The sequence below is a fragment of the Nanorana parkeri genome, unplaced genomic scaffold (assembly GCF_000935625.1).
Source record: "Nanorana parkeri isolate BGI_ZX_2015 unplaced genomic scaffold, ASM93562v1 scaffold843, whole genome shotgun sequence".
Lineage (NCBI taxonomy): Eukaryota > Metazoa > Chordata > Amphibia > Anura > Dicroglossidae > Nanorana > Nanorana parkeri.
In genome coordinates, this window is record NW_017307111.1 from 242,120 (window position 1) to 269,597 (window position 27,478).

General features: G+C 41.3%; 1 protein-coding gene across 1 annotated transcript in view; it reads left to right on the forward strand.

Annotated features, from left to right (window-relative positions):
• LOC108794372 (partitioning defective 3 homolog B-like) overlaps positions 1-27,478 on the forward strand; it is a 313,176-nt gene that overhangs the window by 165,892 nt on the left and 119,806 nt on the right. The window contains exon 3 of the mRNA XM_018565402.1: positions 8,000-8,162. Within this exon, the coding sequence (XP_018420904.1) occupies positions 8,000-8,162 (163 nt within the window). The remainder of the gene's footprint in view (positions 1-7,999; positions 8,163-27,478) is intronic.

A 27,478-nucleotide genomic window follows, 5' to 3' on the forward strand; every position in this document is an offset into this window, starting at 1 on the left:
TTGCTTCTACCCTGCTCTACCCCAGATCAGGCTGCATTTAACTGTGCTGTTGATTAATCTTACATGCACAGTATTCTTCCTAATTTTGTTTGCACATCCCTATTAAGGATCAACCTGATGATCCAGGTATATGGTCTTTGGATGCCAAGACCTTTTCCTTTTTTTAACCCCTTCATGACTGAGGCCTTTTTTTTTTCCATTTTTTGCACCCATGTTATATTCCACATTGTAGGCCTGAAAATTACTTAAAACCCCCACACATTATATATTTTCTGAATGCCAAGACCCTAAACAATATAATGGTGGTAGTTGCAAATTTTTATGTTGCGCAATATTAGCGCAACTCCTTATTAAACCCCAAAATTTAGTGATAAATTTAATTAAATGCCCCAAAACACAACAAAATACCCATTTTTGGGTAACATGAGGTTACAACGTGTAAAACGATACCCAACATGCCCAGTTTACAAATTGCGTGCGTCCGTGAAACGGCGAAAAACTGCAGTACCCCAAAAAGTCCACAGAAGACGCTTTAAAAGCCCACACAGGTCATCAATTTAGAGATACCTCAAAATACTGGCCCTAGAATTATTACTCTCACTCCGGCGTGCGTGGCAATACCCAACATGTGTAGCGCGTTCGTCGTTTTCATACGTAGGCACACCCGACGCGTGTTTACGTGGCGACGCGGGGGCGGGGAACTTTTACATTTTTTTAATTATTATTATTAGATTTATTTATTTTGATTTTAATTTTAAAAACTGTTTTTTTTTTGTTTTTTTTACTTTACTTTGACTGCTATCACATGGGGGGGCTTACAAGCCCCCCCATGTGATAGCAGATGGTGGTGACAGGTACTCTTTAAGATGATGCTGGGGGTCCAAAAGACCCCCAGTGTCACCTTTACACTGGAAATAAGCTATTGAAGTGCAGATCGCACATCAATAGCTTATAGCTGGGCTGCAGGAGCCCAGAACTGACAGCCCAGTGTCAGCCCAAAAGTCGCCGGGAGTCTGTTTAAGCAGCCCCGATGCTGGCGACGTACACTGTACGTCGTCAGTCACGAAGGGGTTAATTATGTTGGAAACATCCTAGTCAAAAGCTGGAACCTTCCTATTCACCACATTGGCTTATGTGGGCATTTTATTTCCTATGGAAATTGACTTTCTGGATACATGGTGCCTACATTCTGTGGACCTTCCAGTGTTTGAATTAAATAGACACCATATTGCTTCTGTGAATGATGTATTTACGTTTAATGACTTTTCTGATAACTTAATTAGAATTTCTCCTTGCATACCAGTTTAAACTAACTGGTTTCACTCTCCATCCTCTTCAGGTGTCGGCCTTAATTTGTGAAACCATGTTTGACCATGTCTGACGCAAGGATGCATTTAAAACCCTCAATTGTATACGTCTATTAAATGCTCTTCCCATGGCACAGTTTAAATATTTACCCCATTCAGGTTTTCAGATTTGCTTGGCAAATTCTTTATGGAATTTTATCATCATGTTATGTATCTCTTCTCCCTGAACCATGGACTAAAGATCACCTACCTGAGTTTATCAGCCCTTCATTATGTCTTATCCTGGACATGTCCAGTTAACCTGATTTCCTTTCTCTGATCCCCTGGGCGAGGTTCATTATTCATATGCCCTAAATATTCACAGTTTTGCATTGCTAAAGAAATGCTTTAGATTGTTTTTGGGGGAGAGACAATCACGTTAAAGAAAGTTATTTAAATACTGGCTAAATACATCATTTGATTTATTGGAAAAAATATATTTTTTAAAGTGAAACTAAATGCAATCACTGCTCCAAGCTTTCAGCCGTGATGGACTATAATCTCACTACAAATTAGTAAACTAAATGTGAGACTGTAGTCTATCATGGCAGTGAGCTTGGAACGGTGGCTACTTTACAACACACTCAGGGACTATGTGGAACAAAAGCAGCCACATTCCAGAAGGAAGGACGGTGTCAGCACAAATCCACAGCTTATTTGAGGAGCTACAGCCAAGTGATGCACCAATAAGCTACATTTTTGTTAATAGTTAAGGTAATTATAAGCAATTTTAAGATTTAACCAATGAGTTTAGTGCCACTTTAAGTTGATTTATTCATATAAGCCAAAGTTTGTGTCACACCTATTCTTTGTTGGTTTGAATTTAGTATTTGTTTGTTATATTTCTGAAATTATCCAGTTTATTCTGTGGTTACATTTTTTAATAGCGGTGTTTGTGTGACAAGTTAAATAATCCATTGTCACTTTACTCTTATAATGTGATCTCAGCCTGTGGAGCTGTTATAGTTGTCTGGCATTACTTCAAGTGCCTAAACTTTAAATAGTAATGTCTTTTTTTATTAGGTAATAGGTTGTTTAGTAGAGTCCTTCAACTGCCTTCATCCTTAAATAATACAGTTCCAGTAAATAACATCTGTGGATTAAAACATTTTTCTGACTTTTTTATTACAGTTTAATTACAGGTATAGGATATTTTTTCTGTATGATTTTCAAAAGGCTAATATTTAAATCATCGATTCCCTGTGAAGTGTTCGGTGGCTTGAGGACTGACAGTCGGTAATGATCAACATGCCTTAGGGTGCACATTCAATACATGACCCTGGTATTAAGTAATTTTAGACTTAATTTGGCAAAAATGATGCCATCCTTAAGGGCAGACCAAAGAATGTGATGGGTAGATGTCGTAGTATGATGGTCATATTTACCATATGTATGCACTGCTTCTGTTACTGCCAATGTCATCTGAAATTTCTAAATTAATGCTGTTTGGCACAGTTTTTCAGATCTGGGAATATGGATGTATGACTATATATTTGCTCTATTCAAAATCAATTGAGGCACACTTATAGGGCTCTGTATAACCTACTTAACAGCACCTCCACCCACCAAAGTATTGTCTTTATCCCCCTACTGGCTGCCCCCCACCATCCCTCTTTCCCTGCGGCCCTAGGGTCTGGCCCACCAATAAGGAGTAATTGTGGTAAATACAGATTTGGCCATGTGGTATTTTAGTAGAAGTGGTATAAAGCATCAGAATTTTCTGAAAATAATCCAGATGAAGTGACGATATTAAAGGGTGAGCCTTTTGACCTGGAATAGCAGCCATACAGTAAGCTGGAATGAGGCATGCATTAATGGCACACAAGTCCCAAGGCTAGGTTTACACCTAATCGCTGAGGTATGCTGCATAAAAGCACATGTTAACATGTGCTGCATTAGGCAGACCATAATGGTCTGTCAGCACACCTCAATGGCCCCAAAAAATGTACCTGCAACTTTTCCGGCAGTGCACCAGACCACAACAGTTGTTAATGCATTGTTGCAGTACATCTCTATGAGTAATGTAAATTGGGTTGGCATTATTTAAAATGTTTGATACCACACTGCATCAACAATCAAGTAGCACGTGGTGCTGCATACTGTGGTAAAACATCACAGTAATGTGAATGGAGACTAACAGTCAGGAGCTCAGATGTTCAGTTGGGTAACTGGCAGGGCAGTTACCTTATTTCATGTACTAGTGCAGGTTACCAGACCACTTTGTGGCTAAGTTGCTGTTGTTCCCAGTTGCTTTCACTTTTTTATAATACCACTAACAGTTGACCGTGAAATATTTAGTAGCAAGGAAATTTCATGGATGGACTTATTGCACAGGTGGCAACCTATCATGGTACCACGCTTGAATTCACTGAGCTCCTGAGAATGACCCATTCTTTCACAAATGTTTGTAGAAGCTGTCTGCATGCCTAGGTGCTTGATTTTATACACCTGTGGCCACAGAGGTGATTGGAACACCTGAATCCAATGATTTGGAGGGGTGTCCCAATACTTTTGGCAATATAGTGTATGTATGTATGTATGTATGTATGTGTATCTATATATATCGAGAGAGAGAGAGAAAAAAAGAATGAAATACTTCAGCTCTGTGCACACCAATGAACAGGATGTAACTGAAGTCCATAATGGGTATAAACCACGATGGCTGACTATTGATATGGTCCAGAAACAGACAAAATTAAGGTAAACAAAGCTCCTGGAATGGATGTCTTACACCCACGTGTTCTCAAAGAATTGAGCCGTATAATTTCAAAGCCATTGTATAACCTTTTTTAGAGAGTCTCTAATGACTGGCTTGGTACCTACCGATGGATTCGGACAAGGCCAATGTGGTGTCTATATTTAAAAAGGGATCAAAGTCTTTACCAAGTAATTATAGGTCTGTAAGCTTAACTTCCATAGTTGGGAAGATACTTGAAAGTTTGATCAAGGATCACATGCGCTTGGTTTTGCTTGAAAATAGTCATATAAGCAATAGCCAGAATGGATTCACAAAAGACAGAAGTTGGCAAACAAATCTACTTTCTTTTTATGAGGAATTGCTGTGCATATGGTATATTTGGACTTTGCAAAAGCATTTGACACAGTTCCCAACAGGCGTGTTAAGTTAAGGTCTGTAGTAGGGATGCACCGCTATATCTGCGGCCGAAAATAGCACTTTTGGCAAAATGCAGAAAGTGCAATTGTTTGGCAGCTATAGCGGTGCATCCATGATTTCTCTCTTCCCCGCTGGGCGATCCGTGTCCCAGCGGGGAGGAGATAAACTGTCACAGGAGGCCAAGCGGTGCGGGAGGAGGAGAGCACTGTGAGCGGCCGGCGTCTCTCCTCCCCGCACCGCTCGGCCTCCTGTCACAGATCAGGAGAGCGGCGGTGTGGGCTGAGACTGCATTGCTGTCACAGGAGGCTGAACTCTACTCCCGCCCTGCCCAGCCTCCTGTGATGGCCAATCCAGGATGGAGAGCGGTGGTGTGGGCAAAGATTGCTGTCACAGGAGGCTGAGCTCTCCCCCCGCCCAGCCACCTGTGACAGCTTCTCAGGGTGGGAAGTGGGTACAAACACTCAGTGATCGCTGAGTGTTTGTAAATAATTGAGGACAGAGTATGTTTACTGTGTTCTCAATTATGAATGAATGTGAGTGATCTACATCACTTCCTGTTCATTCATGATTGAGGATATAGTAAACATACTCTGTCCTCATGTTATGAATGAACAGGAACACTCAGTATAGAGGATTCCTGTTCATTTATAACAGGGGCTGCAGAAAGTGATTGAGGACTTGTGTTCTCAATCTCTTTTTCTATTTTAAAAGGGAAATATTAGGGATCTATTTAGACCCCTGATATTTCCCCTGAAGCCACTAAAAGTAAAGTAAAAAAATACAAATATTTAATAAAAATGAATACATATAAAATATTTTTTTAAATTTGAAAAAGTTAGAATAACATTTTTCATTTTGGTTGCGTTTCGTTTTTGGAATTTTCATTTAGGTGAACCTCTAGTCTGTAGGTATAGAGTATTCAATCTGTAATTGGGGAGTAAACTGGCTTAAAGACTGTATTCAGAGAGTGGTGATCACTTATTTATACTCTGAATGGTCTGAGGTTGTTAGATTCAATGTTGGGCCACTTAATGTTTAATCTATTTATAAATGATATAGAGTTGGGGATTAAAAGTACTATTTCTTTGCAGATGATACCAAGCTATGTAATGGAATATAATCCATACAGGATGTCTCAATTTTACAAGCAGATCTGAAGGCACTGTATGATTGGGCAACTATTTGGCAAATGAGGTTTAATGTTGATAAATGTAAAGTTTTGCACTTGGGAACTAAAAACATGCATGTGTCATACACTCTAGGGGGAGTATGTTTGGGGGAGTCAATGATGGAGAAAGATCTGGGTGTTCTGGTAGATCATAGACTCAATAATAGCATGTAATGTCGAGCCGCAGTTTCTAAAGCAAGCAACATACTTTTTTTGTATTAAAAGGGTATAGACTCCAGAGAGAGACATAATCCTGCCCCTGTACAAAGCATTAGTAAGACCTCATCTGGAATATGCAGTTCAGGCTTGGTCACCAGTTCACAAGAAGGATGTTGTGAAACTGGAGAAAGTGCAGCGAAGGGCAACAAAACTCTTAAGAGGTATGTGGGAACTCCGCTATGAGGAAAGATTAACTGACCTGAATTTGTTCTCTCTGGAGAAGAGGAGAATAAGGGGGTATATGATCACCATGTATAAATACCTAAATGGTCCATATAGTGAGCTTGGTGCCAAAATATTCACTTTAAGGTCACTGCAAAGGACAAGGGACACTCTTTGCATTTGGAGGAAAAGAGGTTTAACCATTTATGGTTACACATGCTGGGAGACGCTATCACTCTGCTTAAAGTGTCTCATCACACCCTAATGAAGAAGTGGCCATCATGGAGCCATGAAACGCGTTGAGACTGTGATAGTTATGTGTGTGTTTCATGGAATAAAAGTCTAATTTGAAGAAACATGATAATTTCATCTCTTCCACCTGGGCGCCTCTGCTGTCTTACAGCTATGTTTTTTGGGGGCATTCTTGTCTCATCTCTCCAAAATGTGGAACAGACTCAGCAGGAGCTAGTTCTAGCTAGCTCAGTTAACTGTTTTAAAAATATCCTGAATGTATTCCTAAATGCACAGAATATTACTGGATATAAAGTTCTTGTAGGTATATTAAGCACCAGAAATTGTTGATCCAGGGAATGTCCGATTGCCTTACGGAATCAGCAAGGATTTTTGTTCCACTGTTGGAGCAAATTGAACTACGCCTATTAGGGTTTTGTTTTTTTTTGTTTTGCCTTCCTCTGGATCAACATGGTAACAGTGGGCATAGCGTTCTGTTTTAGTTTTTTTTTCTTCTCCTCTTATCTCTATAGGTTGAACTTGATGGACTTGTGTCTTTTTTGAATCTGACTATGTAAACAAAATTTTTTGAGATGGCATTCATGATTCATGGTCCCTTAGACCAAAACTTCCAAGCCTTCTATATAATTCTCCTGTCTGCTCTGGCCCTGTATATTAAAGTTTATGCAATGTCTACATTTGTTTTGTAGTTTTTAAATTATGGAAGGGTTAAACCCCAATAAGGGTCCTGCTGGGGAAAGTCCCTTTACTTCCTGTTGTAGAGATGCAACAGAAAATGAGAGCAAATCTTTCCAAATTGAAAGCAACTCCTATCATACAGAATTGTGATAGAGACAGGTGTACTTATTTTTCTAGTGACAACAAAAGAAATTAATTTCCCATCACATTTTGATTTGGTGACAACAGTCACTGGGATAAATAAAGAGGGTAATTCTACTCACCATGGAGTCAGATAGCAATAAATACTTGACAGGGTCTAATCCTTCAACACTAAAACAAAATAATATGCTGCCCTTACATATACTTTAAAGCTGATACCCTTGAAGTGCGACAGGGGCCGCACTGGAAGGTTAAGTTGCCTGTGAAGTCTAGAGGTAGATAAATAATCTCACTCTAGCGTTGCACTCATTGCAATGTCAGAGTCCAACCGCCGGCTGGAGCGCTGAAGAGAAGAGGCTTCAGGAGACTGGCAGCACAGTGGAATGGAATTCTACTAGAGCAATGCTGACAATTTAATTATTTTGGGGCTGCGTCGGCATCACAAGAATACCTACAGGGATGCAAATATAAGCATATGGACATACAGTTTAAAATTTAGTGTAAGATAGGTCTGGATTTGCGGCACCAGAAGCCCCAGCTGCTTGTTTTGATGTCTATAGGTTTGTATGGACAGAATGCACTGCACTTGGGTATATGCATGTAAAGGAAAGTATCGACATCTAAACACTTGCCCGTATGGGCGTAATTTTGCAGATGTGAAACTTCTGTTCTCAGGAATTTATGCCCCTGTGCATACCCACAAACCGCGTTTTCTATCCATACAATCCTAAGGACACAAACATGCAGCAGCTGGGGTTCCCAGGCCCTGCAAAGACAGGCAAATTTTATGCTGTATGTCTGTACACTTGTATGTCTGTGTGCATGAGCCTAAAGATTTTTTTCTTGTTTCGAGATGTCCATTATGTGTAGTGTTTTTTTACTGCTATGTGTGTAACAGGATTTGTCCTCTTCTTCCAGTTGATAGCCGTATTTGATGAACATGTGTCCAGTAAAACAGAAGATGGAGCAACCATCATGGATCGCCTCAGCCCTGACCCCTTTGAAGCAGAACTAGCTCAGCACCCCACATACCAGCCGCTTCGAGGAGAAATTGAGGTCACCCCTTCAGCTTTGAAACTTGGTATGCCATTTTCTTACCCAGAGTAATTATTTTTTCAAATGCTTGACTATAGTACAAATGTCCATTGTAAGATGTTTATAACGGTCTTTTGATAGCTGCGTAGATGTTGCAAAACCGCTTCTCTTTTCCCGTATATACTTAGCAAGAGTAAAATAGTAGGCTCACTTTCTCTGCCTTGTTATTTTATGCTCTGTCTTCATCAGCAGTGAGCACAGTATTTTACAGAAGTAAATGTATGTATGTATGATACTGCAGCTTAGATATTAATCCTGAATAATGGCATCTGAAAGAAGAAAACGTGGTACAAGTCATATTTTGCTATGCATCTCTATTTGAACCTATTGTCTGTTTCTTAAAACATAAGCAGTACTTGTCTACTTTTGCCTGTCATCCTCTCAGGCAATCCAGTTATATCACTGTCATAATTATAATTCCTATATGTGTTTTTATATTATTTAGGTTGAAAAAAGCCTTAATTTCCTCAGGATATAAGTTGAATATTATTACAAGCGTGGGAAGTTAAAATGCTCACACAAATGTGACTGTCTTCTTTTGATTTTTCAGTGTGTGTCAGCTGTTAGATATGTAAAACTGTGCACTTTTTTTCTATTTTCTGCCAGCACAAACACTCTGAAACATGAATGTCTAGTTGTATTTAAATGTCCTTGTACAATACACAGTCAGATCCAAATTACACCGCAGATCTTCCTCTCTGCGCTCATCAGCCAGGATGCAAGCTGTATACTTTAGTAATAATACAATTTCTAGTGTCATATCATATTGTAAAAATGAGCTAGTGGTAATTAGCTCTTTGATTATCTCTATAACATCTCAGCATTTACAATTATAAGAACTAATTAGGTGAGAAATAAATGATGAACTGCAGAATGAATGTCAAGTATAGAAGAAAAGAATCCGAATGCACATTGCTGGTGCTGAAAAAAACATGGTATATTCCTATCTTTTCAAATGGAGAGAATATTAAGTAGTATTACCCGTAATACTACCCGTATTTGATTACTTTTGAAAATACAGTAATATGTTTAAGTTAATATGGAATATTAGTTTTTTAGTTCCTTAGTATTAGGATTAAAGAGGAGGGTGGGCAAGTGTTGAAGGTTTACGTTATCAGTGGTTCTGTTGTTTTTATTCTCTGCAGGTTGACCACTGGTGAAATGTTTGGATAATATGTCTCTAGATTAGCATTTGAAAGTCATTTGTAGTTAACTTAGTAAAGCTTCTAAGTCCTGAAAATGCATCTATCCAATTAAAACTTCCATTCTTTCTTGGCATGATCAGATCTGAAACACTCAACCTCTTGGCACTCATATAGGCGTATTTACTGCGGGAGTGCAAATACCAATAATGATATACAAAGAACCGTGCCCTATTAGCAACCAGGCTTTGAGAAAAATTATGGTTATTAAAGAAACTAATTCTGATTAGTTTAGAGGCTAACTGCACTAATATTGCTTGTTGCGCATGTGTTTAGTCATTTATCATTTACAGATCTTTTTCACCAGTGAAAATGGTTAACAATTGATTTATCTGTATCAGATTCTTTGCCTTTTTTCTGGGCACATACTTATACCAGTATTTGCATATAACTGTGGTTATTAGCAGTGTCAATGTCTTTTTTGATAGCCCACTTTAACGTTTCACTGCAACATTTAAAAAAAAAATACACACATTGCTTGCACAGCACAGCGGCAGCCATTCCCATGAGGATATGGAAGAAGGAAGAGGAAAGCTAACAAAAAAATTTAAGTTTCTGTTTTCATATACATCAGTTGCATGTGCCTGCCTCATGTCCACTCGGTGTACGTTACTGACATATGTTTTTTAAAAATACCTCTGGAACGGTGGAAATGGTCTTTAAATTTGAACTAAATGCAGCCACATATTTTCAATATAACGTATTCCCTAGCACATGTAGCACACCACCAAAGGGGCTGCAGAGAAGAACATTTTGTAACCAATTAGGTTAATTGGCAGTAGGTCAGTAACATGACTGGGTATAAAAAAAAGTATCTTGGAGAGTCAGAGTGTCTCAGAAGTATTCATGTGCAGAGGTTCACCAACATCTAAAAAGCTGCATCTAAAAATTGTTGAACAATTTCAGAATAATGTTTTCAATGTAAAATTCCAAAGACTTTAACTATATCATCATTTACAGTACATAATATGATCAAAAGAGTAAAAGAATCTGGATGCCCGTTATCTTCGCGCCCTCAGACGGCACTGCATTACAAACAGTCATGATTCTGTGGTGGACATCACTGCATAGGCGCAGGGATACTTTAAAAAAAATGACTGTCTGTAAACACAGTTTGCTGTGCTATCCAAACATGCAGGTTAAAGCTATGTCATACAATGATCCAGAAATACCGCTGTCCTCTCTGAAGCTCATGTAAAATGGTTTGTCGAAGTGGAAAACTGTTCTGTGGTCAGACAAATCAAAATTTTACATTCTTTTTGGTAACCATGGGCGCCACATCCTGCAGAATGAAGACCAGAGGGACCTTCCAGCTTGTTATAAGCGCTCAGTTCATAAGCCTGCATCTCTGATGATATAGGGGTGCATTAGTGCACATGGAATGGGCAGCTTACACATCTGGAAAAGCAACATCAATGCTGAAAGATATATCCAGGTTTTAGAACGGCATATGCTCCCATCCAGACTTCTTTTTCAGGGAAGGCCTTGCATTTTTCAGCAGGATAATGCAAAACTACATACTGCATTTATGACGACAAGATGGCTTCACAGTAGAAGACTCCAGGCGCTTAAATGGCCTGCCTGCAGTCCAGAGACCTTTCACCAATTAAAAATATTTGGCACATCTTGAAACAAAATATATGACAATGAAGACCCGGGCTTGTTGAACAGTTAAAATCCCATATCAGGCAAGAATGGGACAACATTCCTCTCCCAAATCTCCAGCAACTGGTCTCTTCAGTTTCCCAGATGTTTACAGAGTGTTGTTAAAAGAAGAGGTAAACATGGCCCTTTCCCACCTTTTTTGAGATGTGTTGCTGCCATCAATTTCAAAATTACCCTATTTTTTTCTTAAAATGGTAAATTTTTCAGTTTATACATTTGATATGTTTTTTTTATTGTGAACAAAATATGGGCTTATTACAATTGCAAATAATTTCATTGCTTTTTCTATGTACATTTTCCACAGTGTCCCAACTTTTTTGGAATTGGGGTTTCAAATTCAATTGACCCATTACTTACCACCCTCTAAAAGCAATGTCCGTACTGTAGATATTATGGATGATTTTTATTAATTATTAATGATATTAATGCAGGCTTATGCAGCCAATTTAAGTGAGCAGCTGTAAGGAGAAACACCCAGTTTTTTAGATTAATCGAGCGCAGAAGTCCCTGTAGATAATTTACTGTAGATATTATGCTGAGGAACTTTATTGCTGAACTTAGGGAGGGTCTTAATCAGGGTCTTTCCTCTGTAAGCATTGTGATGGTGACAATATGTGATTGTCACAAATGCCATGGGCATTTCTTTGATGCTGAACCACATATCAGTGAGCAGAAGTGCTGCCCATTCAATGACCACTATCAAAGGAGGAGGTTCAGCTGTCTGGGGAGGATAGTGTCATTCTGGCACAGAGTGGATACTTTTCCTGGCATCTACTTAAAATGGACCTTTACATTCAAAAATCTAATTCTACCAATGCATCCCTCTATCTATGATTAATAATAACATAGACCTGTCTCGTGTAAAATGCTGTGATTTTGAAATAAACTTGCAGAGCATTCACTTCCTGCTGTAAAAGGGCAAAATAACTTCAGTTTGTCAAAGCAATGCACACTGGGATTGCCTTGTCATCAGCAGAGCATTGCTGGGAAATCTCATCTGTAATCTCACAATCTCAGGAAAATACATTTTCCTCCCCTGAGATGATGTGCATGGTCACATGTCCTAGTCACATGTCTAATCACGTGTCAGAAATCAAGAAAGTAAAAGGAGAGCTAGTAATCTGCCCTTAGTAAACATGGCCACTGTCAGAAGACTTAGGAAGAAAAGAGAGATAAGATATGCAAAAAGTACAAAGCCAGCAATTATCTAATAATTCTAAAGGTGTGTTTGTTTTTACTTTAATGATATGGGTAAAGGTCTGCTTTAATAATAGGATGTATGATGATGTGCATAGGCACTGTCTTATTTTACCCTAAAAAAAAAATCCCTGAACAGACTGTTCTAAATGTTTGCTAGGAGATACAGTGGGTGGGACTTAAAACTTTAAAGGTGGGATAATATTTTATTTAGAGGTGCACCAAAATGACATTTTTAAAACCGAAACAAAACCGAAAATAAAAAAAATGTCAGACCAAAACAACAATTGTTTTCTAGCCTTTTTACATTTTTTATTATATTTTTTATTTAAATATTGTCATTTTTTTACTTTACTGTTAAGGGTGTCGGAGAAATATCAGGGGTCTAAACAGATCCCTGATATTTCCCTTTCAAAATAGAAAAAGTGATTTGAGGACACAGAGTCCTCAATCTCTTTTTCTGCAGTCCCTGTTATAAATAAACAGGAATCCTCTATACTGAGTGTTCCTGTTCATTCATAACTTTTGAAGATAGTATGTTTACTATGTCCGCAATCATGAATGAACAGGAAATGATGTAGATCACTTCCCATTCATTCCTATTTGGGAACACAGTACACCTACTATGGCCTTAATTATTTACAAACACAGTGCTTCTACCCGCTCTACATTCTGACTCGCTGTCACAGGAGGCTGATTGAGTGGTGGCGGGAGGAGAGCTCAGTCTCCTTTGACAAATTACTTCACCCCCATACCGCCGGCCAGGCCTCCTGTGACAGCTGTCTCCGCCCCCACAGAGCTCCCCTGCTCTGTCACAGGAGGCTGAGCGGGGTGGGCGGGAGGAGAGCCTAGCCTCTTCTGACACGCCAACAGATCACATCGCTCTCCTCCCCCGCACCGCTCGGGTGTGCACCACAATTTCGGCTAAAAGATGGCACTTTTGGCATTTTGCCAAATGTGCCATTTTCGGACGATATGTTTAGACGCCCGAAATTTTGATGCACCCCTAATTTTATTAAGAGTTCATTTGGTGGCTTTAGTTCCTCTTTTAGAGTCAATGCATACAATTATAAATATTCCCTCAATTTACATTGCAGCGTTATACTCCATTTACTTCCAAAGTGCAAACCATAAGAATGAAGAACATACTTAAGGAATCAAATTGTAAGTAGTTCTCCTACTTGGCTTGCTCATGAGGATAAATTCATGTATCATCTCCTAATTCTGGGCAAACCGTATGACCAGTAAATTATACCAATTCAGACGTCTGGTTTTCTTCCCTTTGAACTCCTTTCTCTAAAGCGTGTAATGGTTTTTAATACCAGGCATCTTTTGTACAGACGTTAGCATCTAAACATATTAGTGCAGGTCCAGAGATCATTTACTGTTATTAAAACTGTCACATTACAGTCATAGGATTTTCATCCAGCTTAATTTCCTGCAGCCCCACATTGTGTAACTTTGGCGCAGATATAAAGAATGTCTATCCATGGGCCCTTTTGACCTCCTTATCTGGGCAATTAGCTATTGTAATCACACTGTGCTCTGTCCTACAGGGTTGAAAAGTATAAGCAGATAAGGCCACATGCATGTATGGCTTGATACAAAACTTCCAGCAGTAGTTTTTTCTCATTTTCGGTTTTTTTATAATACTTGATAAAAGATTATAATTTAGGTTTCGCCATGAGTGTACAGTGAAAGGATTTGTTTTAAAGCCTACATACAGTAGCTTTTATTCCTGTCCATATCACTGCTGGGCTTTTTTTTACTAAGGCAGTATAGTGATAATGTCCAAAGTGCAGTAACCCATATCAACTAGTAACGACTCTGTTTACTGACAAATCAGTGAAAGATCTATTCTGATCATCCGCTGTTACATTGTTTTACACATTGCTCTCTTTTTGCCTTAAAGAACAATGTATGCTCTTACCGCACTTTCACTTAAAGCCGACCTTTACCCATATCTTTAAAATTACAGGAAACACACCTTTAGAAATGTTTAGTAATGACAATCTACAAACAGATACTTCTAGATAATTGGCGGCTTCGTATTCTTTGCATACCTTATTTGTCTTTTCCTCCCCAGTCTTCTGACAGTGGCCATGTTTACAAAGGGCAGATTACTAGCTCTCCTTTTATTTTCTTGATTTCTGACACATGTGATTAGATATGTGACTAGGACATGTGACCATGCCCATATTCTCGGGGGAGGAAAATGCCTTTCCCTGAGATATTGTGAGATTACAGATGAGATTTCCCTGCAATGCTCTGCTAATGACAAGGCAATCCCACTGTGCATTGCTTTGTCCTTTCAAAGCAGGAAGTGAATGCTCTGCAAGTGTAAGTATTTCAAATAGTAGAATTTAATTTTTGAGTGTAAAGGTCCGCTTTAATTAAAGAATTATCTTACTTTATATTTCATTAATGGACACAGGTATCCAGTTATACTGCCATTTAAAGGAGTATGTGGATACTGCCAAACAAAAATAAGCCTTTGGCCAGCCAGGTATAACCCCTTCCCCCTCCCAGCATGCTTCCTTTTTGTGCTGGTGTCCAAGAAGGATGGACATCCTTTTTCTATGAAAAAAAGTGTAGCCTATGTTATTTATTTAATTATTTGCAATATATTTTTTAATCAAGACATCATTCACATAGAGCTAAACGAGGCTTTCTGCAGCTATCCATATTGCCTAATTCTCAACAATTCCATGAAGACTGTACCCAGATCCCACTGGATTGAAGATTGTGGGGCTTGCCTGGAATATGTCCTTAGGGCACTAGGCTCTGCAGGTGGCATTTCCCAAACCCTTGGGTGTTCTGGTTGTTAGCCACAGAGTGCTTTGCAGGTTCAGATCTGCAGCCCAGTCTCTAAAGACATTTAATAAGTATGCCATTCTGACTAATCATTGGAAGCTACTTCACTATTTGGTCTAATTAAATTCCACCATTACTTCTCTATTCTGATGGAAAGGTTTAACGTGCTGTGGAGTTAAATGCTGCATCAGTAGCTTGAGTGTTGCTTCTTCTCACCTTTGCTCCTATCTGCAAGAGACAGTGCCACTTACAGTGAATTGGTGACCTCTGGCCAATAAACCTCTCCTGCCTGAGCAGCAGGTTGTGAAGAACCCAAGGTTTTACCCGCTGTGTTCTATTTTTCCAATTTTCTATTCCAATTACAAGGGGAGTAGTTCAACAGCCTTGGGTCACTCTGCCTCATGACCCACGAACAGTTCCAGGACGGCCTGCTTTGTACCTAATAGTGGACCTGACAATCGTTTTCCCATGCTACCGATATCCTGGATCATTGTTCCCTGCTTGAATCATTCCACTCCTTGGAGTCTATCATAGCTCCTTCAGGTGTGGCTCCCTTTCTGCCTTATCCAGGGAGGAGTTTCCTGCAGCTATGCTAGACTTTATGGGACAGCTTTTTGCTAGCAGGCCCCACTAACCAACCTGCTATGACTGTGAGGTCAGTCTCTCAGACCTTAGGGGAGTAGACTCGGCTGATATCTAAGTATCAAGCTACAGTTCTTATTGACTCTTTAGTTGTAGAGCACTTAGAGCTTCTTTCTTCAGCCTTACATTATTGTATAAATGGCCTAGTTGATTGTATGTCTCATCTCCAAAATGAGTCTTCTGCCTGTGAACATAAAGAGGTATATCTGTGGCTAAGGCATTTGCCTGCAGAACAGCAATGTAATCAATGATTGTTGCACATGCATTTTGATGGTAATTGTCTTTTTGGGACTTTGCTTTATAATTTTAGAAATTACTGGTGGTAAGAGTACTCATCTGACCCAGCAAAAGAAGCCTAAGTCTCAACCTGGCAAACCTTCTTTTGCTTCTGAAGCTAAAGTATTTATTTTTTTATTTTCTCCCAAGCTTTTTATTACTGAGGGAGGGGCCCAGTATGACCATAAACCTTGGGCTTCTAAAACCTCCAAGCATATGAGCTGGAAATTGGCAATGAGGCGCCCATTAGCACATTGTGAATTGGCCTTAAAAGTGACATTTGTCCTTTAATTAAATAAAAAAAAAAAAAACCTTGCCACCCCAATTTTTACTGTTTTCCTAAATTGTCTAACAATTTAAATATTGCTACTTTTCAATGTGGCAACTAGTGATGAGCCGAACACCCCTGTGTTCGGTTCAAATGCGAACTTTAGTACATGTGGAAAGTTGGTACTCAAACTCAATGCAAGTCTATGGGGGTAGAACGTTGAAAATCAAATGTCCCCATTTTGAACCCTTATATGCAATTTATTGGCCATAAAAAGTGTATGGGGATTCGGGTACTGCCCTGGGGGACAGGAATCAATGAAAAAAAAAAACCTTTTAAAAAATAGTTTTTTTAAAGGAGCAGTGATTTTAACATTGCTTAAATGGTAACAATAAAAATTGAAAATTCCTTTAAATATCGTAAAGTGGCGGATTTGTACGATGTATAGAACCTGCTGCAGCAAAAATGACATTTCTAAAGAAATTTCTAGGTCTAGGTTTCGGTAGTAATGTTAGGAGGGACCCTATTTAAAAAAAAAAAAAAAGTGTCACCCAGTTAGCACGACTTTACACTCCAGACCAAAACTTTTCCAAAGACTCTGCAGATATCTTGTTCTCCTCCCTTTCCCTACCACAAATCCCAACCGATCTCAAACAACTCCTAGAATATCCAATTGCAGACATAGAAGTTACTCTTGCTATACAATCTCTCAAACCCATAAACGTGCAGGCCCGGATGGTTTCCCCGCTCTCTATTATAAAAATTTCTGACCTCCTATCTCCCGTCCTAGCCTCATCTTTCAATGCCCTCAGATTCCACCACTCCCTTGGCAAAGACACCTTAACTGCATCAATTTGTATGATCTCTAAATCAAGCTCTGACAATACCTCCTGGGCCAATTACCGTCCTATATCCTTACTTAACCTAGACATCAAAATTTTAGCTAAAATTCTAGCAAACAGAATCAATCTGGGTATCAGTCAGCTCATACATATAGATCAGGTGGGATTCATGCCTTCCCACCAGGCTACTGACGGCATCCGTAGGGCAACCATCCTCTGCCACCTAGCACACTCACGGAAGATCCCTACAATGTTCCTATCTTTAGACATCAAAAAAGCTTTTGATTCCCTTTCCTGGCCGTATCTCTTCTATGTATTGGAACGTTGGGGTTTGGCCCTATGTTTTGTAAACTAATATCCGCTCTCTACGCGCGCCCCACTGCTAGGGTACACTACGCAGGATTTAGGTCCAGCATAGAGGTACATAGAGGTACCAGACAAGGATGTCCCTTATCCCCGCTGCTATTTGCATTAGCCATCGAACCCTTAGCTCAACTGATCCGCGAACACCCTGATATATTAGGCATCCCCATAGCTGGCCATCACCACACGTTGAGTCTGTTTGCAGACGACATCCTCCTATTCCTCTCTTGTCCCCATGTCTCACTCCCAAATCTTTTTACCACTCTTCAGCGCCCTGTCCGCTGTCCGGCCTATCTGTAAACCTCTCCAAATCTAAAGCTCTTAATATTTCGCTCCCCATCCCGATTGTCAGCCAACTTCAATCATTTCCCTTCCCATGGGCTACATCTGCTTTATCATACTTAGGAGTACATCTAACTTCATCCTATACAGCACTGTACTCGGCAAACTACTCTCCTTTATCTCAACAGTTACGCTCCTTCCTTAATACCTGGTCCCGCTTTCCCCTTTCTCTCATGGGCCTTATAGCGGCTATTAAAATGACCTATCTCCCCAAACTGCTATACTTCTTCAGAGTCCTCCCAATTCCTATACCCTCCCATGTAATTCGCATACTGCAGAGACAGGTGATGTCTCCCCTGACCAAACATCAAGCCGTATTAGACACACCACTATGGGTGTCTCTTGAAGCAGTGGACTGCGACCCTCTCGGAGTGCACAACCTACTCTGGTCACCTCCCAAACACTGCCCCCACATATACAACCCGATAACTCTCCACTCACTGAAAGTATGGGATTCCGTGAAATACTCTGGGCATCTCCTATCCCCTCACCTACCACTACTTTTTTTTCTCCACAATCCGGCCCTTCCCCCCACCATAAAGCACCCCTCGGCTTTCTCCAGATGGTCTGCCGGTAACGCAACGCTATTCCATTCTCTCCTTGACCGAAACGGTATTAAATCCTTCTCAACTTTACGATCTACCCATGACCTGCTGCATACTGATCTCTTCCGTTACATACAAATCCACAATTTCTTGACCACCATGCTAGGTCCTAAACCCACCCGCTCTACACTCTCCATATTTGAACACATCTGCTTACATTCTCCACATGCTAAAGGAGTAATCTCCTCACTTTATTCTTCCCTCATACACTCTCCTACTACCCCTTCCCACTCTTATGTGTCGCAATGGGAATGTGATCTTGATTTAACTTTAGACGCTGATCAATGGCAGCAAATCTGGGATACGGTCAGGACTTCCTCTCGATGTGCGGTGGCAGTGGAGACCAACTATAAGGTTTTTTTTTTTTTTTAAACATTTCTTTATTAGTTTTCATTCCATCAACAGATGAATAACGTAATACAAAAGACAAAAAACAATAACTATAAGGTTTTAATGTGATGGTACTATGTTCCATCTAGATTAGCTCGCATCTCTCCATCATCCCCTCACTGCTATCGTCATTGTACTACCCCAGGCACTATGCTCCACATCTGGTGGGAGTGCCTGATAGCAGTACAATTTTGGCGAAAGGTATTCACCTTTATACACTCCCTCACCCGCCACGCCCCACCTTTTCAACCTGCTATAGCTCTATTAAACTTGAAGCCCGACAATATGAACAACGTGCAGTTCACCTTAATGACACATGTTCCCACCGCTGCAAAACAAACAATCACGAAGGCCTGACTGACCCTCTCTCTACGTTTCTCCGAGACAAAAGCTTGCTTACACACGGTATTTGTTTACGAGAAACTGACAGCTAATACCTGACACTGACCTAATAACAGCGTAAATGAAGATGCTCCTTTAAACCACCCACTCATGCAACCTTTTACGGTTGACACCCCTCTGAACCTGAATCTTCTTTTCTTTCCCCCCACCCCCATCTTACCTGTGCTCCTCTCTCTCCCCTTATGAGTCTCTTAATCCTCCCTATCCTTCTCTCTTCCTCCTCTTCTCCTTTCATTCCGCCTCTCCGAATTCCGAACGTAGAAAAACAATCCTCTATTATTTTAGATCTTAGGTCATTTATGCACACTTACTTGAAGACCTGTATACTCCAGACCCGTTGCTTATGACCTCATGCTATGCATATCTAAACTAACACCCTGATTTATCTGTGTATTTTTCCATATCTTTCTTTTATGACTATGTACCAAAGATTGTGATTTAAAATGCTTCATTTCCTTATTCTAGTAAATTTGTACTATTCGGATTCTGTACTTTTGAAAACCTTGAATAAAAATTATATTAAAAAAAAAAAAAGGCGTGTGGTTCCCCTCAAAAAACTTACCAGACCCTTAAGGTTTGGTGGGAATATTTAGGAGGGACCCCATGTTAAAAAAAAGGGTGTGGGGTTCCTTCTTAAAGTCCTTTTAAGGAGGATCCCCACCCCCCAAAACATGGGTCCCCCTAAAATTCCATACCAGACCCTCCCTCCCATACCAGGCCACACGCCCTCGGCACTGGGAGTGTGCTTTTCCAGGGTCGCCCCTGGAAAAGCACCTTGTCCCGGTGCCGATGGGGACAAGGGCCTCTTCCCCCACAAGCCCTGGGGCGTTGGTTGTGGGGATGTGGGCAAGCGGCTTATTCACATCAGGGTACACCTTAAATGGGCACCCAGATGTCCCCCCTGTGAATGAGCAAGGGGTACTTGTAAAGTAAGGGGTACTAAAGGGTTTAATAAAATTGTAACTACAAAGTCCAGACTTTTGAAAAAATCCTTTATGTGGGAAAAAAAACAGAAGCCATGTTTTTGACAAGTCCTTTTATTTAAAAAAAACCAAAAATTGATCTGCCAATGTAATCCAGGGTCAATCACAACGTCCAGCGTTGTCCACGACGACGGCGACTTGCCTAAATAAAAAATAAAACAATAAAAAATAAATAGAAATAATAATTGAAAAAATTCCCAGACGACCGTCGTCCCATCGCTGCGACAAACACCCGCAGTCGAATGGCATTTTGACAGATGCCGGTAACATATAAACATTAGGACGGAGCTTTTGGAATTTGGACTGTCAGCTGTTTACAGTTGTAACAGGATGAGCCATGATTAGGCAGAGCCATCATGACTTTTCTCAATCATGGCTCTCACTGTTCTCTGTGCCCTGATTCAGGGCCGGTGCTAGGATTCTTGCCTACACAGGCAAGGTACATTTTTGCGCCCCCCCCTCCCCCCTGTAAAAACAGGGCATTTTGACAAGTACTTGTCAACATGCTCCGATGTTTGCGCTATGGTTTTTTTTTCTTTCACTTACCTTTGGCGTGGGAGAGCAGCGGCGAGTCAGCGCTGGTCCGGTGGGAGGAGCTCCAGGTGGGGTCCTAATTTAGCTGGCCGGCGACTGCCTGAGGTGCCGCGCGTGTTGGGATCCTCTGGCAGTCGCCGGCCAGCTAAATTAGGACCCCACCTGGAGCTCCTCCCACTGGACCAGCGCTGACTCGCCGCTGCTCTCCCGCACCGAAGGTAAGTGGTAAAAAAAAACATAGCACAAACATCGGGCCATTTTGACAAGTACACGTACTTGTCAAAATGCCCTGTTTTTTTCCGCCCTCAACCTGCAGCACCCTCAGGCGGCCGCCTGACTTGCCTTGCGGTAGCGCCGGGCCTGCCCTGATTGGTCAGGTGCAAGGCTTTAGCCAATCAGGGCTCACAAGGCACAGTGCTTTGTGCAGGGTGCTCGGTGGCCCAGAAGTGGTTAAGGAACTGTCACTTTGTACTGCTTGAGGCTGGCTCAGAGTTTTTTCATGGACTTTGCTGTCTACTAATCTAATCCAATTGGCAATGCTATTGCTCACCTGTACAGGATTGCTGCTTTGCTGGCAAATGTGCTATAGAAATTATTTTGCCAGCGAGGAAGCAACACTTTGCTGATCCAGCCAGTGATGGAGCTGCACTGTCAAAATCAGTGACTAGTTTCTCTGCCCTCCCTTGCAATCCAGTGATGGTATCACACGCGTGACATAGGTCTAATTCAGCCCCACTATGTATTTATTTTTTTTAGAAAATAAGTGTTTCATAAAATCCGTAAATCAGAAGTGCTGCTGTCATCATAGTAAGTGGAACAGAACATGTTTTACAGGCCAGTTAATTAAATCCGAACAGGATCAGTTAAACAGGAATTTCACCTAACACATTGTTTTCAAACAATTCAAATGCATTGCAAAGTGCCAAAACTAACAGAGTTTAATGTACACATTGTCAATTAATGGAAACTGTTACAGGAATAATAATATCTGCAGTCAAGTAAGAGAAAGGATAGTTACAGTGGTGTGTTGAAGTGTAAGGGTTTGTTCATCAATGGTTGTATCTCTAGCGTTGCTTAAAGGTGCATGCTCCTGCCTTGACAGTGACTCCGCTACCCTTATTTGCCGCTGATGACCATAGAAGATTTAATGGAAATAGAAATTTTCTGAAAGTCAGGAAATGCATAGGGCTATGAAGGACTCCTTGAGACAATGCTCTGATGACTCGCTTCTCCAGGACAGAGCAATGAATTGTGGGAGACGGCGGTAACTGTACCCATGGCAGTTTTTTTTTTATCACTGGGTCTCCAGCAAAAGAAAGAACCGACAGGCAGCAGTGGGGAGGTATGAGCAAGAACCTTATGGTGTCTGTTGTAAAGTAGCCATTTTTAGCTTGCTTCTATTTTGTTTATTTACTACTGTGTACAAGAAAATAGCAACATGGCGGGAGATGTCTGTGTTCATGACATATGTGTGGATGACAGCTTAAAGAGGAACTATACCCCTATCTTTACAATGACAACAAAGGCACTATATATATATAGTGCCTTTGTTGTCATTGTAAAGATAGGGGTATAGTTCCTTATATATGGTGCCTTTGTTGTCATTGTAAAGATAGGGGTATAGTTCCTTTTATATGGTGCCTTTGTTGTCATTGTAAAGATAGGGGTATAGTTCCTTTTATATGGTGCCTTTGTTGTCATTGTAAAGATAGGGGTATAGTAGTCTCTAACATCCACCAGCTCCATGATGTCGTCGAGGACTCCAGTGGCAACCTGTGACACTCTGGTGAACGCCATGCCCAAGAGGGTTAAGGCAGTGCTGTAAAATAATGGTGGCCACACAAAATATTGACACTATAGGCCCAATTTGGACATTTTCACTTAGGGGTGTACTCACTTTTGTTGCCAGCGGTTTAGACATTAATTGCTGTGTGTTGAGTTATTTTGAGGGGACAGCAAATGTACACTGATGTACAAGCTGTACACTTCCAGTGAAGGGAACTCTCAAGGCATCAGCATGCCAAGACATTTTGGACAATTTCGTGCTTCCAACTTTGTGGGAACAGTTTGGGGATGGCCCCTTCTTGTTCCAACATGACTGCACCCCAGTGCACAATACAAGGTCCATAAAGATATGGATGTGCGAGTTTGGAGTGGAGGAACTTGACTGGTCTGCACAGAGTCATGACCTCAACCCGATAGAACACCTCTGGGATTATTAAAGCGGAGACTGCGAGCCAGGCCTTCTCGTCCAACATTAGTACCTGACCTCACAAATGCGCTTCTGGACCTTGAGGACAGCATTCCCAGAAGAGTTGAAGCTGTTATAGCGGCAAAGGGTGGGCCAACTCAATGTTAAACCCTACGGACTAAATCTGGGATCCCATTAAAGTTCATGTACATGTAAAGGCAGACGTCCCAATACTTTTGGCAATATAGTGTGTGTGTGATATATATATATATATATATATATAATTATAATGTGATCTCCAAAAATATTGGCACCCCTGCATCTGTCAGATAATGCACCACTTTTTTGTTGTTGTTGTTGCAACTAATGAATTTAAGATGATTTCATACCAGCATGCAGAGATGAATGCTGATGTGATTTTTAGTGAGACGGGGTAAAGGTCCACTTTACGGCTTAAGGCAAATCATATATATTTCCTAAAAGTGAGTGTTGTGCAAAAGAGAATTTTCTTGAATGGGGTTTGAAGATGTTCATGGAGAAATGGTAATACACCAATTTTAATAGACATAAATGCAGTCTCAGTTTGTCAAGCTATTATTACAAGGTAAACAAATAAATCTGCGCTTCTGGAAAAATAAAATTTAGTAATAAATTAAATTAATTAAATTAATAAAGTAAGAATAAATGTGAATAAATGTGAATAAATGTGAATAGTTATACCCCAAGCTGCATTACAAGGTATCTACTAAAAGATGTAGCCGACTTTTATTTAATCGAAAGTTCACACATCCACATTGGATACCCTCGCAGGGGTTAAGTACAGCATCAATGCACTGCTTGCAAAACCACATAAGCAACGATGTGTGGAATTCCTAACGCCCGACGCCCGGGATATGCAGTTTCCGGGCGCCGGGCGAGTAGTTTTTTTTTACATTTAGCCCTGCTCCGGACAAGCAGAGCTAAATGTACAGCGTGGGGCCGCCGCTCGTTTTTATACAAGTGATCTATTTAGATCACTGTATGAAGGATCGGCGGCTATTGTGTCGGGTCACCGCAGCCGTGACCACGGCACACAAGCTCACCATAGAGCCCGAAGAGCAAACGAAGAACGGACGTTCTTCGTATGCTCTGTGTAATGCTCTGGAGGGCAGGTTCCATAGAGAGAACCTGTCATCTCCAAACTATCACATAGGAGTTTTTAAGCCCTATGTGATGGGAATAAAATTAAGTGGGAGAAAAAAAATAATACATTAAAAAAAATAGTTATAAAAAATAATATATACAAATTAAAAAAATTAAAGTGATAAAGTGAAATAAAAAGTTAAAACCAACCCCGCTGCCACCGTCATCTGCATGCAAATAAATGCATGCATAGGACCTTGTGTGTGTGCGTTGAGTGCTGCCACCATTCCACTGTGTGCCATATTGTGGTAGCCAAGTAGCAGAACTCTCCTACATGCACAATGTGCATTAAAGGAGAACTATGAGGTCAGTGCTTCTCCCCATAGTTCCCCTAAGGGTCACGGGAGGACATAAACTAGCATCCTCCCGTGACCCAAAGCCGGCCAATCAGGCCATTATTCACCGCCCGATTTCCTGATTGGCTGGCTCAATGCTGATTGGCTGGGAAGCCGGTTTCCTGGCCAATCACGATCAAGCCAGCCAAACAACATGGAGTCAGCTTCCCTGGCAATCAGGAAGCTGGGTAGCAGGTAATTAATTACCTGCTGCCCAGCTTCCTGATGGCATAGAGCAGGCTTCCCGGGCAAACAGAAGCACCGATACTCTGTATCGGTGAGTAGCGAAAGCAAAGCATCAGTGCTCGTACTCGATACCCAAAAACCTATATCGGTGCATCCCTAGTTTTCATTAAAACATTTTTTTTTGTATTGGGACAAGTATATTGTCATAAAGTAACAAGTAGATTCGGCCCCCGCTTTAGCCCTTGGACAAGTAGTTTCTTTTTACATTTTCACACCCCTGACACAAGTATAGCCTCCTGGCTTCCACTTTTTACATTAATAATTCTGACCCACCAGTCCTCTCTGTAGTGCTGTCATGCACTGGTACTGGCAGCCCTTAAGGCTCTTGGTTCTTCCAGCCTCACCAGTTCTCCCAGCCCATCTGGTTGTCTTCGTATGCCTCCAGCACACACCACTTGACTCCATTTTGTTTCCTGGGGGAGTCCTCCTGACTCCTGAACACTGTCTGTTCCTATTTGCCAGCAGGAGGTAATTCCACTAATCAGCACCCTTTTCCTTAAAGGAGAACTATGAGGTGAGTGATTTTCACTCATCTCATAGTTCTAGCCGACCTGCGACAATGAGACTGTCACAGGTCGGCTTAGTAGATCGGGAGGTAAGCGAACACATACCGGCGTTCGCTCACCTCTCGATCCTGTCACGGCTGTCTGCCGTGACTGGGGATGGGCTGGATTCCCCCCTCCCCGCTCCGATCCGTCAGCGCTGACTGGCGGAACGGACGGGGGAGGGGGCGGGTACAGGTGGCTCTGCCTCTAGATAGGCAGAGCCAGCTGTCAGTCACACAGCTGGGCCGATCCAGACATGATTGTCTGGATCCGCTTCAGCGTCTCAGTATACCGCAAGCTACAGCTCTAGTTTGTGTCCTCCCGTTACCCTAAGGAGAACTATGGGGAAAAGCCTCAACCCCACAGTTCTCCTTTAATGATTGCACAGGTGCGCAAAACCCTTAAGTGCTACCGGTAGTTACTACCAAAACATGGACCCAGGAATGGAGCTTTCTTCCCTCCCGAATCACGAAAAACTCTTGCTTCCTGAAACCTCTCAGCCCATCTGGCTGGGATTCCTCAGTGATCTTAACACTCAATTGCATTGTGGGATTGCAGCACAAAACCACAGTATGTACAGTATACATATGTAACAGAAGAAAACTCAGCTGGGATTTCTCTCAACAGGTTGGTACCCTGTGGGAACACCAGTGTTGTAATAAAATATCTGGAATAGGCAACTGGAAGCACCTATGAAATGCATGATGTGCACGCTTTTTGACACTTATATGCAAAGGACACAAACTATACTTGTCATGTAATGGCAAATGCTGCTTCCGGCCTGTCCAAACCAACTGAAATTTTTTTACCACTACATAAAGGGTCTCAAAATCTCAACAAGCATGTCTTGTTCATTAATTTGTCCCTAGTCAAGAATACTTATTAGTGTTGATATGAATCTAAATGTCAAAACATACTGCACATAAACACAAGATACCGCTAACATAATCACAGTGAACTGGTTGCAGGAGGTTGGCAGTTGAATGGTCCATTTAACACTTTCGCTGCCAAGGACGTACGGCATACAGAGCTACAAAAGTGCTTCCAGCTGGCCAGCTCAGTATGCCGTACGTCCTTGACATTTACAGTTCTACTATAAGCTGATGGTCGCGTTAGCGACCATCAGCTTATAGTAGAACTGTTCAGCAGACTGTCCCCTTTAAATTAATAGCTGTCATCAGCGGCTCACAAGCCGCTGATGACCGCTAATTTTAAAAATACCGGGCGCCCCCCCGGCACCGCCGCTGCCGGCCGCCGGCATCTGGAGTCTCTCATCCCTCCCTGGAGCCATCCCAGGGAGGGATGAGGGACTCCATGGATCCCCACTGCTTGTAGGGTCTGTGGCAGCGGGGATCCATAAAAAAATCACCGGCGGGGGGGTCGGGGGGGTCCCGGGAACGAGCGGCGGCTGGCCGCAATTCAGGATGGCTGAGCGTCTTCTGTTCTGAGCCGCTGTCATCCTGTCAGTTTTTGGATGACAGCGGCTCTGTGTAGCGTGGCCGAGCGGGGGATCGTTAAATATCAATGATATTTAACGATCCCTCTGTGCAGAGCAAACACCGGAGTGATCGTCTGATCACTCCGGTGTTTGTAAATAACTGGGCACACATAGTACTATGTGTCCCCAGTTATGAATGAACAGGCTGCGATCTACATCACAGCCTGTTCATTCAAGAATTTATGAATGGGGACTAGCACTCACTACAGAGGCTCCTCCCCATTCAGAAACTAATGATAGTAAAATATTTTTACTATCATTAGTTTGTGAATGAATGAGAAGCCTCTGTACTGAGGCTTCTCATTCATTGAGTGCTGGGGCTGCAGAAAAAGAAATTGAGGACTTATGTCCTCAATTTCTTTTTCTATTTCAAAAGGGAAATAGCAGGGGTCTATTTAGACCCCATATATTTTGCCGCAGCCCCCCCAACAGTAAAAAAATAATTACAAAAAATAAATAGAAAATGTAAAAAAAAAAAAATGTAATAAATAAAATAAAAAAATGTGTACAAAAAAATTATAAAAAAAGCACAACCCCTCCCTCCCCCCACATAACATACACATTGTACGCCATGCACATGCGCTGCAGTGCGTTGTTAGAACGCATCGCAGTGCATGATTTTTTTAATGTATTTGTTTCTTTAAAAAAAAATTAAATTAACTGTGGCAGCGCATGGCAAAGCTTTGTGACGCATTGCCATGCGTTGTGATCTTTGTGTTGCAATAAATATATGCCTGTATCATTTTATCACAACACAAACACCAACACAGTGTGAAAACT